The following is a 20,384-nucleotide window of genomic DNA, read 5'->3' on the forward strand; positions in this document are numbered from 1 at the left end:
GGCTGACTTCAGAGAGGGGCAGGGGCTTCCCCACTGCACAGTCAGTGAGCATCACCGGGGACCCCTTAGCCCCAGGCCCTGTGCTGGGTGCCCAGGAATGAAGCCTCCTGGGGGAGTGGTCAGGGGTCAATACCACTGAAAAGGCCAAGAGCTATTGTTCAGAGGGCATGACCTTGGACTTCGGCCCACTGCCCAAGAGTCAGAGGCTCAGCCTCCCCCACAGGCCCAGGGAGAGGAAGACCTCCAGCCCCCCCCTCCCCCAGCCAGAGAGCCTCCTAAAGGGCTCTTAGCCTTGGAGGTCACTGCCCTCGAGGTCCTCAGTGTCCTCTGCATCTGGGGGCACTTGATGGGGGCCCTAGAGAATCAGTCACTGAATACCTGCCCATCCCAGACCTTGGCCTCCCGGGGATGCCCAGGTGCCCCCTACGTTTCCATGAGTCATGGGTATTTGGCCTGTGGGTAGGCTGGTGAGTATACCTGGCAGGCGACACCAGTTCTCCCCAGAAAAATCCAGCAGCTTCTCTGATCCAAGTCCTAACACCACCACGCTCCCCCTTGGCCATCAGGCACCCAACCTCCCCATCCCCCACAGCACAGAGGGTTGGGGCTTCTCCTCACAAGCACAAGGTCGGGATACAGGAGAGGCAGGCCTGAGCCCCAGCACAGAATTTCAAGGGCAGCAAGGCCCCAGCCCAGAAGGAACTCCCAGCGAAGGGGCTCCAGGGAGCAGGCACAGCAGGGACAAAGTTGGGTAGGACAAAGCCAGCAATTCCCAGGGATGGGTGCTGGGAGCAGTGGGGAAGGGTGGCTGGGGCACCTGCCTGGAAAGCCTCCGGCCGGGCTGGGAGACATCCCCTCCGCCTGCCCCTGCCCCAGGTACTCCCTTGGCTCTTGCCCTGGCGCTGAAGTAGGGGTCCCACTTCCCTGTACTCTCGCATTCTCCAGGCCCAGCCAGCTCCTGCCCACCCGTCAGCCCAGGGCTTGACCGTCCTGTCCTTTGAGAGGCCTCCCTGAACCCCTTTCCCCAACTGGATCACCTGTTCCCTCTCCCCCCTCGGCTGCTCCTTGGTAGCGCTTAGCTCAGTCCGTGATGAGCCGTGATTTGTGTGACTCGTTTCTCATCTGCTGGACAACAGGTTACATCTCTGAAGTCAGGGCGTGGCTGGCAGCGTGTTTTCTCCCCCGATTGTACTCAAAGCCAGGGTGAGACTTGGAACCGACGAAGCCCGTGTTCAGTGTTGCGTGTTTTGTTAGCGTCTCTCTCCCAACAGACCGTGAGCCCCTGAGGACACGGCCCGGGCCTCTTGTGGTCCCTTGTGTGTCCCCAGCACCTGCTGCAGGGCCAGGCATGTGGGGAGAACAGTCAGACAGTACTGAGCTTCAGGATGAAACAGCCCTGCAGGCAATGGTGACAGAGCTGCCCGAGGCCACCCCAAGACGATGGTTCCAGGTGGGGGGGGAGGTGGGGAGGGGACACACTTCCAGCTACTGCAGTATGGCAGGGTGGAGTCCTGGTGTGTGTGTATGGGTAGGGGGTGATGGGAAGTGAACGAGGGGGATCAGGCCTGACAGCTGCCACTCCAAGCCCCTGGATGGGTCAGGAGAAAGATGCCAGAGAGAGTCAGAACCAGGACCAGGCAAAGGCAGGACCGTGCCACCCCTGGGGCAAGGGTTCCACACCAGCCCACCCTCCCCGCCCCTGGCAGGACCGAGGCTGCTGCCCAGGCTTGTCTCTGATCAGCCTTCCTCTCCCTTGGGAACCTTGTCTTGCCCCCACAAATGACATCACCACCACCCCCACACCTCCTCCAGACACCTGAGGCTTGGTGCCTGCCTCGCTCATTCGCTCCGAGGCCATTATTCCCAGCAGAAGTCATGCCTCTGATTTAAGCATTTCTCGACTCTGGCTGAAACTCACCTGTTACACCCTTCCCCGGTCAAGTTCAGGAAAGGAGACATGAATTGGTTCTTAAAGGACGGTCCAAGAGGGGGGACCAGCACGGGCCAAGGCGCAGAGGGCTGGAGGGTAAGCAGCTCATGGGCAGAGAGGCTGTGGGAATGGGAGTCCGAGGTGAGGCCAGAAGTGCCGGCCCAATCAGGAAGGAAGTTGGATGGAGGAAAAGAGAGGGCACTTGCCCAGGATGTTGGGGAGTCAGGGAGCAGTGTCCCCCTGATTGCTGAGGAGGGAGGGGGAGGGCAGGGCGGAGGAAAGAGGGGTGGAAATTTGAGGTTGGAGGCTGGGAGACCTCTGCTGGACCCTGGCCTCCAGTGACAACACTCTACCCATCCCAGCCTCTGCCGACCCCCTGCAGACCTTCATTTCAGGGGCTCGGGACCCCAGGCTCCTCCTCACTTCCTCCCTCTCCTTCCCCTGCCCCAGTCCCACTTTACTGCCTCGGCCTCTGTCACCACCCAGGGGCTCTTGAATAGGCCACCTCCCTGGGGACTCCATTCCTGGGCCTTCCCCTTGGGTCCTCTCTGTCCCCCCCACAGGCTCCAACACCTCGGGGCAGCTGAAGCCACTGAAGGGGCGGGTGGAGCAATGGGAATCTGCAGATGGGGTGTCCTGAGTCCTGGTGGAGCAGCGGTGTGGTCCAGGGGTTGGGTGGGGTCACTCAAGGCCCCTCACCTGCCTGGCACAGGTGTATCCAGGCCTGGCAGGTTCTGAGTGAAGTACGCCTTTGAGACTGGGCACTGGGAGGAGCCACCGAGGGGGGCTGGGGGAGGAGAGGAGGGGGAGGGCGCCAGCGATGGTGGGGGATGGGGTTGCCCAGCAACCACCACGCAACCACCACGCTGCCTCTGCTGAGAGGGATCCTTAAAGCGCTGAGCAGAAAGGCTGGGCCTTGGAGGGGCTGAGGCTTGGCCTCGCATACCAATGGCTGCCGCCCCGGCCTCCTCCTCCGCCCTCCACAGAGTGGAGCTCCAGCTGGGGGGGCAGGAGGACCAAGAGGAGGGGTGCCCAGCCCAGGGGGACCTGAGACAGCCAGGCCTAACCAAGCGAGGTCCTATCTTGTCCCCATAGGACACAACCTGGGAGGGGGCAAGAAGGCCCGTCCAGAGGCCCTCAGGGCAAGGGGCCTCTGGCTTTCCAGAACCCCAGGGAACTGAGACGCCTCACCCCACCCCTGGCCCTCCCAAAGAGCACTCACTTTACAGCCAGATGGAACATTGAATGAGCCGCCTCCCCAACCTTGTGCCCTGAACGCCTCCCCAACCTTGTGCCCTGAGCGTCCCAGACACGCGGGGCTGTCAGCCATGGGGCTGCCCCAAGGAGGCAGGCCTGACAAGGCTGTGTCCAGTGCGCGGAGTTTCTAAGGAAGTCCTTCCTGCTGTCTAACCCCAGTTCCCGCACAGCAAGCACTTGCCGCCTTCCCCCGGCTCTGTCGAGAAGGAGGGAATGTGTTTGGTATCAGGACACTTCGTAGTCCAAAAGCAGCAACGAGGGTGAGGATTCAGCGCTGTGGGCTTCCAGTGCCTTTCCTTTTAGGGCCTCGGTTTCCCCGTCTGTACACACAGGGGCTGGACTGGGCCAAGGGTGCCTCGCCCTTGACTTTGACCTGCCTCCATTGAGGCAGGCACCTCTAGACTCCAGCAGCCCTCTCATGTCATAGGGAGCGCTCCCTCCAGCTTCCTGATGTGGGAGCGAGGGGGCCAGAGACCCCGCCATCTCACACCGTGAGCTCCTTCCATTGACTAGATTGAGCCGCATTTGCAGTCCATCACTTGCCCGATCCAATCCTGCCTCCCCTGGTCCCCTAATTGGTCCCTGTGGGTTTAGCGTTGCTTCTCCTCCTGGCCCTCCATCAGCCGGTCCTCCACCACCCTCCCCCGGCCCCCCGCCTTCACGCCCATTCGCTTCGATCCCCTCCCCCCTCAGCGCTGAGGGGCTGCTTTCAAAACACAAGCCTGACCCTGCTGCTCCCTCACTCTAGCACCCGCCATGGCTCCCCACGGCTGTAGGAGAAAGATCAGGGCCCCGTGGGCCTGGCTGCCCCTCTGCCCTAACTCGGCTTCACTCCCCTCTGGACATTTCAGCCAAATGGGGCTGGATCAACATCTGCTGAATGAATGAATGAAAGGCACTGAGAGCAGATCCTCAGCGCTGGCCTCAGGGGCACAGAGATGGCCAAAGCCGACCAGGTCCCTCTCCCCTCGGCTGCCATGATGGTACTAAACCGGCAAAAAATGAGAGGACCAGATCACTACAGGACCATGATGTGGGTGACATGCCCTCCGAAGGAAATAAACAGGGTGAAGGGGGGGTACTTCAGGGAGGGCTTTCAGAGGAGGCGACATTTTCGTTGAGGACCTGGACGGATGAGCAGGAGCTAGTTTAGAAAGAGCCGGGGGAGTTCCCTTGCAGCTCAGTGGAAATGAATCTGACTAGCATCCATGAGGACACGGGTTCGATCCCTGGCCTCGCTCGGAGGGTTAAGGATCTGGTGTTGCTGTGCACTGTGGTGTTGGTTGCAGATGCAGCTGGGATTCCACGTGGCTGTGGTGTAGGCCAGCAGCTGTAGCTCCGATTTGACCCCTAACCCGGGAACCTCCATATGCTGCAGGTGTGGCCCTAAAAAGCAAAAAAGGAAAGAAAGAGCTGGAAGAAGAGTGTGGCTGGCAGAGGGAGCACTGTGTGCAAAGGCCCTGGGCCACAAAAGAGCTGGGCCTATTCGCAGAAGAGAAAGGAGGCCAGCAAAGTGGGGAGAACAGAGCGGGGGCGCGGCTGTGCATTTGTGAGGGGAACATGGATTTTATTCATAGTGTAATAGGAAAACATGCGAGAGGTTTAAGCAGGGATACGGTATGATCTGACTTATATTTTAAAACAATCATCTGAATAACCACTTTGGAGAACAAGTGAGCAATAATTAGTCAGGTTAAAGATGTGCCTAGACTGCAACCCAGCAATCCTGCTCCAAGGCGGACACAAGACAGATTCTGGCAGACGGGCCACGGGCTAAGTGCAAGTTGCTACTGCAGCTGGGTTTGCAAGAGACAAAACTGGACACACTTGACTGTTGGTCAGTGAGAGGACAGGCGGATGAGTGTGGACAGTCCCCGCCTGGAATATTACACAGCAGTGAAAGCAGACCGACCAGAGTGGCGTGTTAAGCCTCCCGAGCGTTGCCTTGAACGGTAGTGGCCAATCCCAGGAGTCCCACTGTGTATAAAACTAAGACACACAATTCCCATCGTGGCACAGGGGAAATGAATCTAAGTTGTATCTATGAGGATGCAGGTTCGATCCTAACTTCGCTCAGTGGGTTAAGGATCCAGCATTACTGTGAGCTGTGGTATGGGTCGCAGAGGAGGCTTGGATCTAGCATTGCTTTGACTGTGGTGTAGGCCAGCGGCTACAGCTCCGATTCGACCCCTGGCCTGGGAACCTCCATATGCCGCAGGTGTGGCCCTCAAAATACAAAACAAACAAACAAACAAAAAAAAAATCCTAGGACTTGAGTTCCCTGGTGGCTCAATGGGCTAAAGACCCAGCATTGTCACTGCGGTGGCCCAGGTTCAATCCCTGGCCTGGGAATTTCCACATGCTTCCAAAAAGAAAAAAGAAAAAAAAAAGTGAAGACACGGAGAACCGCTGAAGGATTTCCCACTGCAGCACAATGGAATCAACAGTGTCTCTGGAGTGCTGGGACGCAGGTTCCATCCCCGGCCTGGCACAATGGGTTAAGGATCTGGCATTGCTGCAGCTGTGGCTTGCATCTGATCCCTGGCCCAGGAACTCCATATACCTCAGAGGGGCCATAAAGGGGGGAAGAAGTCTGTTGAGAGCCAAAACAGTAAAATTCTGGAGAAGACACAAGCCAAATTCAGGCTGGTGGGTTTGGGGAGGGGAGACCTTCAACTCGTCTATGGCATTGTATTTGTCAGGCCTTTGGTAGGTCAACAGGCTGTGTGTGTGTGTGTGTGTGTGCATGCGTGCATGTGCCAGAGAAGGAGCCCCAGCTGGAGAGTGGGGCTGAGTCAACGGGGGAGGGTGAGGAGGGTGAGAGCCAGCAAAGGAGCAGCCCGTTGGGGGGAGTCAGGGGAGTGAGAAGTGCAGCCCAGAGTACCCATCATGGCTCAGTGGTAACGAGCCCAACTAGTACCTGTGAGGACGTCGGTTCCATCCCTGACCTTGCTCGGTGCATTAAGGATCTGGTGTTGCCGTGGGCTGTGGTGTAGGTCGTCGACATGGCTCAGATCTGGCGTTGCTGTGGCTGTGGTGTAGGCTGGCAGCTACAGGTCCAATTCGACCCCTAGCCTGGGAAACTCCATGTGCCACACCGGAAAAAAAAAAAAAAAAGAAAAAAAAGAAATGCGGCCCCCAGAGTTCCTGTCGTGGCGCAGTGGTTAACGAATCCGACTAGGAACCATGAGGTTGCGGGTTCCGTCCCTGCGCTTGCTCAGTGGGTTGACGATCCGGCGTTGCCATGAGCTGTGGTGTAGGTTGCAGATGCGGCTCGGATCCTGCGTTGCTGTGGCTCTGGTGTAGGCCGGTGGCTACAGCTCCGATTCAGCCCCTAGCCTGGGAACCTCCATATGCCAGGGGAGCAGCCCAAGAAATAGCAAAAAGACAAAAAAAAAAAAAAAAAGAAAGAAAAGAAATGTGGCCCCGGACCTGCCCAGCTGTTCAGATCCAGCGCTCAAACCTCTGTGGTTTGTTTTCTGCTCAAGCAGCCCCTCGTTCTCCCCTTTTAGGAAGAAAACTGAACCTCAGAGAGGGCAAAGAGCTGCCTGGGGTCACCCAGCAAGCTGGCAGGAACTCGCCATCCTTCCTTAGTGATAGTGGGCCTCTCCAGACGGAGCTGAGCCGGGGGCCAAGGCTGCCTTAAGGATCCCCCCCCACCAGCCAGAGTGGATGCGAGGCCCCTCCCCCAGGACATACTCCCCTCACTGGCTGCTCTCCCACCCGCCAGGGCTCCCCTGGGCCCCAGCCCCTCATTCCTGCATAGATGGAGGCTGTGCCCGCCTGGCTGGGGCCCAAGTCATCTCTTGGTAATTGGGTTTCAGGGATGCTAGTGGTTATGCTAATGGTGGGACGCTGAGCACAGGCCCCTGGCTCCGGGGGGAGGGGAGGCCAGGCAGCAGCCAGGGTCCCAGGGCCCTGCAGACTCAGCGCTCCCTTAGAAATCAGGCTGCCTGAGTCAAACCCTGGCTCCCTGAGCAAGTCACTCAACCTTTCTGGGCCTCTATTTCCTCATCTGTAAAGTGAGAAAAATAATAGTACCCTCGCATTAGGCTCTCCAGGGAGAGAAGGATAAAATGAAAGAATCCACTGGAAACACTTGGCTCAATGCCTGGCACACAGAATTTGCTCGATAAATATGTTATTAACTATTTTTTGGTTTTGTTTAAAGTCTAAAAGTTCCTCCAGAAAGATGTGACCAGGGCCTAGCCGAATCTGTATGGTGAGCTAATGGGTGACTCACTTTTCTTTGGCTTTTGATGTATATTATCCAATTTGGGGCAATGAACATGAATGTCTTGCAAAACAAAATGCCAATGAGTGCAAGGTGTCTGGGGAGCTTGGAGACTGGGTGTTGGGGGAGGGGGGTCCAAGGGTTTGGGGGTCCAGCTTGGGGGCTGCCAGCTGGGAGGTTGGGTCTCTGGGGGCAGAGCCCAAGGAACCCAGGCAGGAGGGGATGAAGGAGAGGCCTAGGGCAGCAGGAAGCCCAGCCAAGTCACCTGCTTTGACGAAATGGCTGACTGGGCGGCTTTTGCAGGGAGAGGCTTGGGGGTGGAATGCCCAGGGTCCGGCGAAGCGACTGCAGAGCTGGGGTGGACGCGGTGAAAGAGGAGAGTGGAGCCCCGTCTGAGGTTCAGGAGAGCAGAGGAAGGGGGGCCTGGCACAGGCCCAGTGGGATGCAGGAGGCTGAGGAGGAGATTCTAGAAGAGGACACCCCGTGGGGATACCTCCCAACAGATTCGGGGCATCCCAGGGCTTCGCTCAGAGAAGATGGAGCAAGGAGCTCAGTCCTGGAGGCCAGTCAGCCCCATCTGGCTGAGCAGGATGCTCAGTGGTCCAGGCTCCAGAGGCAGACCAATGGGACTCGCATCCTATCTCCACCACTTTGAGTGGCCTCAGACCAGCCATTTATCTGAGCCTCAGTCTCCCCACCTGTAAAATGGAGCTGGGCATCCAGCGAGGTCCCCACGGCTCTCCCTAGGAGGCTGGTGAACAAACCTTGATGGGCAGAAGCTACTGTTGTTATTATTAATCCAGCCAATCAGCAAGCTAATCTCACCCTTCTCCCTGGCTGACCGGGAAGAGCTGGGGACCCTCCAGCCCGGCGACCCCAGCTCTTGCACCCAGTGCCACCACAAAGCTGTATGGTGTTGTCACAGTTTTACAGGCATTTTAAACTTTATCCTCCATGCCCCAAAGGCCTTCCCTTAACGGATGTGCCCACCCAACTGATGAGACCGAGGCCCCAGGGTGTGGAGCCACTGGCCCAAGGGCCCAGTGAAGGGGGCGGGGTGTACAGGACCAGGCCTTGCAAAGCATAAGGACATTGACTCCCCTCCATAAGGGCTGTGGCCTTAGGCACGTCACTTGGCCTCTCTGGGCCTCAGTTTCCCCATCTGTAAACAAGGCGGGAAGGGGTGTGTGTACACAGGTATACACACACACACAGGTTCAGGTGATCAGCAGAGGTCCACGTGAAAGCCTGGTGCTGGGACGTGGGGGCCCCTGGTCCCCCCGAGGGCCTCCCCGAGCCTGGGAAATGTCCAGTAAGCCTCACACTTTCCACCAGGCAGCCCCACCTCCCAGGACAGTGACCTTGGCCTGGGGGACAGAGCTTGTCAAACATGGCAACTGCTCGCACAGCTTGAGATGCCTTTGAAGTCTCTTGTTTTATCTTCAAAAATTCAGCACATTTCACATCTTATTCCATCTGTGGGGCGTTTCTAATCTAAACCATGTTTTAAACAGCTCACCCTCAAGTAACACGGACACCTACCGCAGGCCCACGGGCACCGGGGGAGGCGACGCCGTTGGTTTCCTGGGAACAAAGACTGTGCCCCCAAACCCCCCGTGTGGCTGGGCCCACCATTCCACCTGGGGTCCAGCAGTCAATCGTCACCCCGTAGGAACCAGGAACTGTGCTAGACTCCGGGGTGAGCAGTAGGGGCCCCACTGGGGGGCGCCAGGCCGGAACGGGGCGGTGGCAGTGGAAGGATAGGCGCTGTCTGAGCGACACACAGGCTCGGGGGAACAACGGGGAGAAGGTCTGGAAAGGGATGCCCTGGAAATTGCAGCAAAAGGGATGCCCCAGGTCCCCCTCCTGCCCCCACCGCCCTCTGACCTCCTCTCCTCCTTCTCTCCCTCTGCTTCCGCCACGGCGGCTCCTGGCTATGCCAACCCACCAGGCTGGCGCCTGCCTCAGGGCCTTTGCACCGGCGACCCCTGCCTGGTGTGTGCTCCTCACAAATGGGTCCCTCTCCAGTGAGCCCCCTCCTCCTGGAGGAGCCCACGCCCGCCCTCCTGCCACTCTCTCCACCCTTCTAGCCCTTTCACAGCCTCTGGGGCTAATGGTAATTCTTATTCAAGTTTATTTTGTTGTTTCTTTCTCTCTCTCTCTCTTTTTTTTTTTTTTTTTTTTCATTGTTGGCTGCCCTGCAGCATATGGAGCTCCCAGGCCAGGGATCAGGTCCAAGACGCAGCTCTGGCACTGCTAGATCCTTGATCCACTCTGCCAGGCCAGGGATCGAACCTGCGTCCCAGCACTCCCAAAACACCGCTGATCCCGTTGTGCCACAGTGGGAGCTCCCATCCTGTTGTTTCTTGACTGTCTCCCTGCTAGATGATGAGCTGTGTGCCAGTAGGTCCTTGCCCATCTGTGTCCCAGAACCATCAGAGTAGAGGCTGGATGGGCCTTTGTCTAATGATGGAAAGCTGAGATCTGGCTTTGCAAGGGAGGGTGGAGAAAGCAGGCCAGGCAGGGGGCTGGGTGATTTGGGGGAGCAGCACGCCTCCTGAGCCTGGCTGGCAGCCTCTCAGGCCTTGGAGGCCCAGACAAGGACACGTGGCAGCCGTGGCCTCCGGAAACACCCAGAAGGGCTGTGCTTGCCACAAAGTCACCGCTGTGCCCACTCACCCGGCTTCTCCCTGGCCCAGTAACCTGCTCAGCTCTTTCCTCGGGTCACCGAGTCTCCTCTGTGGCGGCCCAGCACCCCCCACTGTCCTCCCCGCCACTGGCTCCCTCCCTCCCTCGGCACTCCCCCACCCGGCTGGAGAATTGAGTCCCTGTCAGGGAAAAGCCTAGGCAGCTCCTACACTGCCTCCTGCCACTGCCCTTGAGCCAGCTTTGTCACCTGCCCAGCCTCTACCCCAGGTCCTGCCTCCCGGGGCCCCCTCAGGTGGGCTCTCCTAAGGTCCAATGGATGACAGCCTGGCCTTCAGAGCCAGGGGGGACCTGTGTGGCCTGGCCGAGGGAGTCTGGGCATAATCACAACCTCTCAGGTTCCTTCAGTAAATTGTTCATGGGCACCTGCTGTGCACCGTGCTCTGTGCTGGGCGCTGGGGACACAGGGGACACTGGATGAGACTCACGGGCACGGGGTAGGGTAGCAAGGTAGGCACTTGCTTGGGAGGGAAGAATGCTGGAGGCAGTGATGCATGGCCCACGGGAGGGTGTAGCCCGAGACCAGCTCCAGACCTGGGCGGCTGGGCACACTCCTGGCTCCCAGAGCGAGATCTGGGCAGAGTCATGGGGGTCTCCTCCAGGCAGAGGCACCAGCCTGTGCAGAGGCCCTGGGGCCAGAGGAAACGGAGCAAGTTTGAGGACCTGGAGTGTGATGAGGGAGAGATGGGCGGGAAGGGAAGGAGATAAGGTGATGCGTCCGCAGGGTTGTGGGCCTAGCGGGGGTGAGGCACTGCCGGTTCTTTATCCTAAGAGCAAAAGGGGGCTTTTGGACCTTTCATCAGGAAGCCGGGGGTAACACAGGAGATGTTCAAGTTTGCATTGTGAGAAGATCCTTCTTGGAGTTCCTGTCGTGGCTCAGCAGAAACGAATGTGACTAGCATCCATGAGGCCGCAGGTTCGATCCCTGCCCTCGCTCAGTGGGTTAAGGCTCCAGGGTTGCCATGAGCTGTGGTGTAGGTCGAAGACACAGCTCAGATCCCTCATTGTTGTGGCTGTGGTGTAGGCCGGCAGCTACGGCTCTGATTTGACCCCTAGCCTGGGAACTTCCATATGCCGCGGCTGCAGCCCTAAAAAGACCTAAAAAAAAAAAGAGAGAGACAAGATCCTTCTCCACGGCTCAGCTCCCTCGTCTGCAGAATGAGTTAGTGATAGTGCCTTCCCCACAGGGTAAGGATTAAATGAGCCCATGCAAGTGCCCAGGCCCAGGCACTTCTGCCACTGTGGGCCCTTCCTCTAGAAAAACATTAGAAATTATGCCACGGGGTGGCAAAAAAAAAAAAAAAAACATTAAAATTTGATTGTATGACTTTATTGGCATAAAGACAAATACATTAGCATTATGTATATTTGATACATGTATTTAACATTATATATAACATTTTCCTCAACCCAAAGGCTCAGTTTTTTCTTCTGATTATAAGAGAAATTACATTTTCATGGTCCCTAAAAAGTATGACACGGGATGTGGAAGTTCTCAGGCCAGGGATCGAACCCAAGCCACAGCTGCTCCTTGAGCCATGCAGGAACAGCACTGGAACTTTAACCTGCTGCCCCACCAGGGAACTCCGGGGGCTGCTCTTCTGTTGAGGTGCTGCCTGGCAGGGCAGGAGGGTGCAGGCAGGGGCAGCAACCAGGAGAGGAGGAGGCGTCTGTGTGCCGCCAGAGCCTCCGCCCTCCCCTCCCCCTCCTCCGCATCCAGTTTTCCAGCTGCCCAGGTTCAACCACGTTCTGGCCTTTGATCCTCCCTGGGCCTGTGGAGATTCAGGTGAGACCCACCTGTCCTGCCCCCGCACAGGCACCCCTATGGCTGCCCTTCCCGAGCGGGGCAATGCCCAGGCTCATTCGGCCCGTTCCCAGGCCATGCCCCTCCCTGCAGGCCTTGCCCTCCCTCGAGCCTCAGTTCCCAGGCTGCCTCCTCCGCCCCGGTCTCCGGGCCACTCCATGCCTCACTGGATGTTTACCCATGCCCCCTCCAACTTGGGTACACATGGTGGTCCCTGGCACATGAGTGGCACCCAATTAAAATGTTTCGTGCAGAGAGTGACAGAGAGGTGGTACTGGGTCCCTTGCAGTGAGAGTGGCCAAGCACTCCAGGTGCAGCCGTCTCCTTTGCACTGGGCACTGGCCACGTGCCAGCTCCTGAACTGGGCTGGGAGCTGAGGCACAAACTGGGAAGTGGCTTTCCCCTGCCCAGGGGAAAGCAGGGGCTGGGGTCAGGGAGGGGCTGCCCCCCCAGTGCCCCAGGTCTGGGAGGGTGCTGCGTGGGCCGAGGGTGACATGAGGTGGGGGGAACAGCACTGCAGGAGCAGCACTGTGGGGTCAGGGCGGGGCCTGCAGAATGTGTGCATGGTGGGGGCGGGGAGGTGAGCCACCATCAGGGGACAGAGGATATGGTATGACCGGGGTGGACCTCATTGCCACCCCAAGGTCACAGGCCCACCACTGAGGCTTAGAGCCGGTTAATGGTGTCCAGTGGAACTCAACACAGGCACATCTACGGGCAGGGGCCGTGGCAGGGCTGGACCACTTCACCCTGCGCTGACACACAGACCCGAATGGCAGGCTTCCGCCCGGGCACCTCACAGCCCTGGAGGCACCCACTCTGGCCCTGGAGCCTGTGCCCCCAAAGCCAGAATAAGCCTTGAGTCCCGCAAACCCCAGGGCCAGGCCTGGGGCCCCTCCCTCGGCCGCTCGCAAGCTCGATGCCCCTTGATGCTTTGCTGGGGCAGGTTGAGGTCCTCTGGGCGGGGGCACAGACTCTGGCTTGGACGTGAAGTCCAGTGCTCGTCCATGTCACTCTCGCCGTCACACCTCAGCAAGAGGCTCCTTCAGACACGGGGACCGTGCAGGGCCGTGAAAATGGGCACTGACCACAGCCATCCTGGCTCAAGCCGCCTTCCCCGCTCACACCGCAAGCCTCAGTCTCCTCATCCGAAAACAGGGCTAATGACCATTTGTGATTTAGAGCCTCAGACCATCCGGAGGGGAGCTCGGGGCCCCGAAGGCTGCGCCGTGTCTGGGTGGGGTAGGATGGGAAGGGCCAGCCCTGGCCCCGGCACAGGAAGCCCTGGAACTGCCCTGCTTTGGGTTGGAGGCTGGGCGGCGCACCCAGTGGACGGCCTGTGGTATCTTTGGCGCTGCTCCCCATTTTCCGTGTTCCTTCCAAGCCTCTGGGCCATCCCCCCAGCAGCCTGGCCCAGCTGTGAGTGCCTTGGGCAGTCTTCTAGGGCACCGTGCAGCCAGGCATCCAGGCCCCTGGGGAGAGGGCCAGACAGGAGCCCAGGGGAAGGAGGAGCGGGGAACAGGCTGCCTCGCTGCCGTCCTTCCCCCAAGCCCCCACCCGTGAGCCTGCTGGGCGTGGTGCGCTGGGGGAAGGGGATCCTGCAGACCAGCCTCCTGGGATACCCCTGAGCTTGGGGACAGGCCGGTGATGGGCCCTCTGTGCAGCTTGAGTCTGAGCCCCCAGTGCCAGGCCACACCTGCCCCTCCCACCTGTGACAGGTAATGCCACCTGGCTCCCTGGTCCCCCTTTCCCCCAGCCCAGCCTGGGTATAGTCCTTCCTGCCCCAGACCCACCTTCCTCTGCCCCCCTGATGTCCCCAGCCTGGCGGACATCCGGCCAGCTCACCCCAGTCCCCTCACCTGGGTAGGGCCACACGTGCTGGGGTTTAGGGGCTGCAGGGCAGAGGGGTGTTGGCCTCTCCTCCCAACAGGGGCCTGCAGAACAGCAGGTCAGCGCCCCCTCCCCTCCCACCCCTTCGAGGCTCGCTGCCAATCCATTTGGCACCCAGCCCTCCACGAGCAAGCTAGGAACCAACGAGCACGAGCCAGCTCGTTTGCAGCCGATGTTAATTAAGAGAGAGAGGTGACGTGGGGGGGCGTGGGGGGGGTGCAGCTTCCGACAGCCACTAAAACAGCCCTGACGGCCAAGGGGGCCGGGAGCTGGACCCGCACTGACCCGGGACACCCAGGCTCCCCTGAAGGCTCAGGGCAGGGCTGTCCAGATGTCCAACCCTGCATCTCTGCAGCCAACCTGCTGGGGCAGGGGTGGATCAAGACGGCATCTGAGGGGCCCCGCTGTGCACTCCCCCTGGGTGTGGAGGGGGCAGGCCTGGCCCTAGCCAAGGAGAGAGCCTCCCTCTGACAGTCCCTCAGGCAGTCTCCCTTGAGGTCGGCCTGCTTGGTGGCTTGGTTTTGGAGTCAGACAGACCCAGTTCCCATCCTGCTACTGTGCAGCTCCACCTCTGAGCTCAGGTGTCCTTATCTGCAAAGTGGAGCCCCAGCAGCGCCCCCGTGGCTGTGTTATAGTAAATGGGATCAGTCTGTGCCTGGCAAATCACCTCTACTCGGGTCATTGGAGGTGTGCGTTCCTGGGCAGAGGCACATGGAGAGCCTGGGGGGGCCCAGCCCCTCGGCAGCCCGCCACCTCTGCCCGGGAGTCCTGCTGTGGCCCATCTCCTGCTCTGGCTCTGGCTGCCTGGCCTGCCTGCTCAGCCCGCCTCCTCCCGCCTTCCCTGTGGCCCCCCACCCCTGCTCTGGGAGCGCCCAGCCGCTCCTCGCCTCTCCATCTTAATTAGCTGCTTGTATTAATCTTGCAAGTAACGTGGCAACTTGCAGCCCTGGGTTTTTGGGCTGTGGAATTAATTATTCCCAAGCGAAGAGCTGTCAGCTCTGGGAGACCAGCCACTCGGAGCCACCCGACACCACTTAACCGTGTCCACGGCTTCCACACGGCACCCCGGGGCCTGCGGCCTGGCTGGCCCAGAAACGGTTCTGGCTTGGCTCCTCTCTATGTCCCCCTCCTACAGAGGGAGCGCCACAGGACCTGGGGAGGTGGGGTGGGATGGCAGAGCAGTGCGGGCGCTGAAGGCCCTGCCTGGGAGCCAGGCTTCTGTGGCCAGAGGGCCGGAGGCCCAGCTGATCCATCTCCCCGCCCAGGCAGCACCTGCCTTGCTCGCCCATCACGTGCCCTGAGTAGCACCAGGGCTGAGCACAGGTGCAGCTGCGTGGCCGGAAGCCGGAGGCCAGGCTGGGAAGGGCCCCTGCTGTTCCGGTGGAGAAGGTGCCGGCTCCACTTTACCCCCGAGTCAGCCCTGTGGGGAGGCAGGAGCCGGCAGGGGGCCAGGCAGAGCGAGACAGACAGGGCCGCTCCGGTGGAGGGAGGGGGCCAGGGGCCGAAGCCAAGGAGCCCTCCCACCCCCCAGGACGCCACACTAACCCTGTCAGGTGGCCTGTGCTCCATTTCATGGGGAGACTGAGGCACAGAGCAAAGCGGCTCAAGTCACCCACCTGTTGAACCGGCTTTGGTTCCAGTCCCTGGGACCTGAGTCCTTACCTCGCACACCGGCGCTGTCGTCTGTGAGGCCCCAGCCCTGGTTCACGGTTCTTGTGCCCTCCCAGCCCGTGAGCCCTGCGTCTCTGCAGCAGGCCTGGCACCGGTGGCCTCTGGAGACACTGGGGAGGAAGAAGGAATGAGTGAATGGGTACGTGTGGCTGGAGTTCCCGTCGTGGCGCAGCGGAAACGAATCTGACTAGGAACCAAGAGATTGTGGGTTCGATCCCTGGCCTCGCTCAGTGGGTTAAGGATCTGGTGTTGCCGTGAGCTATAGTGTAGGTTGCAGACACGGCTCGGGTCCCATGTTGCTGCGGCTGTGGTGTAGGCTGGCAGCTGTAGCTCCGATTAGACCCCTAGCCTGGGAACCTCCATATGCCACAGGTGTGGCCCTTTAAAAAAAAAAAAAAAGATACGTGTGGCTGAGGGTCGTCTGCCACTCTCTCCTGCATGTGCCACTGTTTCAGGGGCCAGCAGGCTAGACCTTCCTCTGCTCTGCCACCCTACCAGGCCCCTTGGGAGCCTGGGCAGGAGAGGAAGTCCCAGCCCTGCCACCTCCTGGTTGTCTGCCCCTGCCTCAGAGAGCCTGTGCCCAGGACAAGGGGTGGCAGTCAGGTCTAGCTGGCAGCCTCCATGGCCCCCTCCACATAGCTGCCTGCCCCCAGCCACCCCCAGACTGACCGCCTTTCTATTTCTCTCTCTTGCAGCCAACAGCTCCCTGCTCGGAGGTGGCGGTGGTGAGTAGACCCTTCCTGCGGCCTGGGGCGTGGGGGTGGGTGGGGGTCTGCTCTGTCCTCCTGGCCCGCTTGGCCACTGTGCCCAGCTGGCTGCCGGGCACCTTTCCGCGGCCTCTCTCCTCATGCCCATATGCGTCACTCCCATTTCTCCATCTCTGCCCACCCTGGCCTTGCCCGGCCCGCCGTCACTGTGGACAAAGCCGGGCAACAGGAAGGTGGCCAGGGTCCTTCGCTGCTGGGTGACCGGGCAGGTCCCCACCCTCTGAACCCAGGCCTCCTGGTCTGTAACCAGGGGCTGGAGGGACACTGGAGGTTTCCAAGGGGCCAGGCCAGGGCCGGGGGTGGGGGTGGGGGCCGGGCCGCCGCAGGTGTGGTGGGAAAGCCCCGCCCGGCCCCTTTGACCTCAGTTTCCCCACCTGTGGGGGCAAAATCAGCATCTCTGCTCTGCCCTGAAACCTCGCAGGGCGGCTCTGTAGCCAGGACCAGGTCTCATAAAGTCGGGGAGAGCTCTGCCACCTGTTAACCACGAGAATGCGTGCGTGTTCACTGCTGTTAAGGAAAGCAGGGCTTCCGGCTGGGCAGGAGGTCGGAGGTCAGGGTGGGCCCGGCCCCCAGGGTTGCAGGCCAAGGTCAGCAGGTACCCGCAGAGAGGAGCGGGGGTTGGGGGGAGGTGGGGGGAGGGTGCAGTCCCTCTGGCCCTGGTACCTGCTTCCCCTGGCCACCCCGCTCAGGCCGACCACACCAGCCCCTCGGCCCCTCAGCTGGCTGGGCTGCCCGCTGTCTATGCAGGCAGCAGCATGATTGGTGAGCCAGAGGGCAGGGGTTAATGCGCCGTCGGATAAATCCCGGGGGCCGTGTTTACGGCAGCCGTGGCGGGGCCCAGGCCAGGTTTTAAAAGGGGGAAAAATAAAAGGGGCATACAGGTCAGGAATAAATAAGAGCAGCGTTAAGAGCTGTCGGTGACCGGCCAGGATGCAGGATGGGGGGCGGGGGGCGTCTGTTTGTGGCTCGAAATGTTTTCCCTCCCTCCCCCACTTCTCCTCCAGCCGTCCCGGTGGAGGTCACAGCTCCCCTGCAGGCGTCACAGAATGTGGGGGCTTCCCTGGGAGCTGGGGGCCCTCAGGCCCATCCAGACCCTCTTTGGAAATCTGTCCTTGTGGAGGACTCGGGGGCTTCGTTGATGTGACACTGCCATGCTGTGCCCACACCACCCTCTCCTTCATCAGTTCATTCATCACCCAGTAATCGAGTGCCTACTGTGTGCCAGGTGCAGAGCTGGGTGCCCGGACAGATTTGCCAGGCAGGGGACCCTGGGCCCAGCAGACAAGAGCGCCGCCATGACACAGGGTGGTCTTGGTGATGGGGGGTGAGGGCTCGAAGTGAGAAGCACCTGTCCCTGTGGGGGCACTCAGCGGGGGGCTCCTAGAGGAGGTGGTGACCCCACTGTGTCCCGAGGGATGGGGAGGAGACAGCGGGTGAAAAAGAGTGGGAAGGGTGTGCTGGGGAGAGGGAACAGCACAGGCGAAGCCTGAAGGGAGGGACAGCGGGGCATTCAGGGAGACTCCAGAGACTGGAGGGGCCGGAGCCCAGCCAGAAGGAGGGGAGGTGGGAGAGGAAGCAGGGGCCTCAGAGGGCACATGAGCTGCTAGATTTTTAGCCATTCAGTTCTGAAGACAAAGGATCACAAAAAAGGTGTAGGACTTATAAATCCTAAGTCAGCTCATCACCCTTCCTTCTGCTCAAAACCCTGCCAGGGCTCCTACCTCACCAGGGCCACGGCCAAGGTCTTTACCTTGGCCCACAAAGTCTCCTGTCACTTATCAGACTCCCCACCACACTGCCGGGCCCTTCCCACCTGTGCCAGCCACACCAGCCTCCCTGTAGTTCCTGGAACAGACCTGGCCGGCTCATGCCTCAGGGCCTTTGCACCAGCTCCCCACTCTGTCCAGAATACCCTTCTGCAGAGAGCGCTATGGCTGTGCCCTTCACTTCTTACGAGTGTTTCCCTGCATGTCATAGTCTTAGTGACCCCTTGAAATTGCAGCTGCCTGCCCCAGCCCTACCCTGCCCTCTCTGGGCCCCTCATACTGCTCTAGTTTTTTCCTTTTTCCCAATCACCTCTCTCCTTTTTTTTTTTTTTTTTTTTTGGCTTTTTAGGACCGCACCTGTGGCATATGGAAGTTCCCAGGCTGGGAGTCGAACTGGAAGCTGCCACCGCCTACACCACAGCCACAGCAACACCAGATCCAAGCCACGTATTAGACCTACACCGCAGCTCGTGGCAACGTCAGATCCTTAACCCACTGAGTGAGGCCAGGGATCAAACCCGCATCCTCACAGACACTATGTCGGGTTCTTAACTGGCTCAGCCACAACAGGAACTCCCCAGTTACCTCTGTCCTAGCATGCCATATACTGATTTTCTTATTTATTCTGTTCATTGTTTATTGTCTGTCTCCCTGCTGAGAACAGTAGTTCCAGAGGGCACAACTCTATCTCCAGCACTTAGAAGTGGCTCTGGCACATATAGTAGGTGCTCAATAAATGGTTGATGAATGAATGAACGGACTACAGGTAAAGGCAGGGACGGCCATCCGTGTCAAGCAAAGGACTTGCTGACAAGGGCAGTGGGAGCCACTGGGGTTTTAGACAGGACAGCAAGTGGCTCGTAGATGGCCTGGTGACCTCCCTCTGGGAGGTCAAAGGGCAGCTAGCTGGAGAGGGGAGGGCCAGTACGGTCCTTCTAGCCCCCTTTCCTGCAGCATCAAGGGTGCACGGAGGCTGGCGCAGGCCCCAAGCCCAGCCTGACTGATGTAGAGATGTAGGGGGTGGGACAGGACCCGAGAGGAAGTGGGCCCAGAGTCCAGCCTTTTAACGCCGGCCGAGATTTATGGAGCCGCCGCCAGTGCTCGCTGGGGCTGTCACTCTGCTAATGTGATTGGAACAAGGCAGAGGTGGCGGGGAGGGGACGGGGGTTGCGGCGCAGCAGCTGGGGCTGGCAGGGGGGCCTGGCATACACCCCGGGGGGCCGGAATGGAAACAGATCCCAGAACCACCCGCCCCGGGACGTCCTGTGCTCTCACCTCTGCCACCTGTGCCCTCCCCCACCCTCTGGTCCATCCAGCCCTAACCACAGACCTGTCAGGGTAGAGGGCAGAGGCAGGAGCTGCCTGGGCTGGGGGCCTGGGTTCCCACCTGGACTGGTCCTGACAGACCCGGTCTGCCCACGTGCCCTCTCTCCAGAGTCCAAACCTTATTTTCCCTCCTCCCACCCCCTCATCCATGTCTTTAACAAGCACTGGTCTTGCGAAGCCTGCCCTGGCCACTCTCTTTAAAGCCCCCCCAGGAGTTCCCGTCGTGGCTCAGCAGTGACAAACCCGACTAGTATCCATGAGGACTCAGGTTCGATCCCTGGCCTTGCTCAGTGGGTTAAGGATCCAGAGTTGCTGTGGCTGTGGCAAAGGCTGGCAGCTGCAGCTCCGATTCGCCCTCAGCCTGGGAACTTCCATATGCTGCAGGTGCAGCCCTAAAAATCAAAAAAAAAGAAAAAAAAGAAAAACCTCCCCCAGCCAGTCCCGCCCACCGTGCCCATCCCTCCCCTGCTCTGTGGCTTTTCCCAGACCATGGATCCCCTTTCAACATGCTTGTGTTTTATGTTTGTTTTTATTGCCTCTGTCCCCACTAGAATATACTCTCTCCAGGAACAGAGTTCAGGAGCTCCAAGCCCCTGGTACAGCCTTTATGGGGCACTTAGTCGCACTCCTGTCCACCAGGTGCTGCCCTAGGAGCTGGGTCGGAGGTCTGACAGCCCCACCCCAGGTTCACGTCCAGTCCTGTTGGGGGAGGGCAGCTATCAGGTCAGAAAGGGATTCCTAACAGGGCCCGGGGCCGCCCTACAGGGCTTTGGTGCCAGGAGCCACAGTGTTCCCCCTGAGTAGTAGGGGCAGGAGTTTGCTGGCACCCCAAACCTCAGTGGAGCCCCCAGGGGCCGCCGGGCCAAAAGGACCTAACCCAAAGGGTCCAGGGCCCTGGTCCTGCCTCACTCTGGGGCTGGATGGTTCTGACAACAGAGTGAAGGCCCCTACTCCCCATTCCTTCCCAGGGCTCTGTGTGTGTGTGTCTGGGGTAGAGGACACCTGTGTCAAACACTGGGACTCAAGACTTGAC

The 20,384-nt window shown here is 59.8% G+C and overlaps 1 protein-coding gene across 2 annotated transcripts in view; it reads left to right on the forward strand.

The window, feature by feature from the left end:
- Positions 1 to 20,384, forward strand: part of MACROD1 (mono-ADP ribosylhydrolase 1) — a 149,456-nt gene that overhangs the window by 118,182 nt on the left and 10,890 nt on the right. For both annotated transcript variants that reach the window (XM_085009397.1, NM_001204770.1), the window contains 1 exon segment: positions 16,188 to 16,217. In XM_085009397.1, the coding sequence (XP_084865523.1) occupies positions 16,188 to 16,217 (30 nt within the window).

The sequence above is a fragment of the Sus scrofa genome, chromosome 2, assembly GCF_054392235.1.
Source record: "Sus scrofa isolate SSC_HxYL_T2T_F1_AM1 chromosome 2, Sscrofa_HxYL_maternal_Yorkshire_Landrace_v2.0, whole genome shotgun sequence".
NCBI classification, from domain to species: Eukaryota; Metazoa; Chordata; class Mammalia; order Artiodactyla; family Suidae; genus Sus; species Sus scrofa.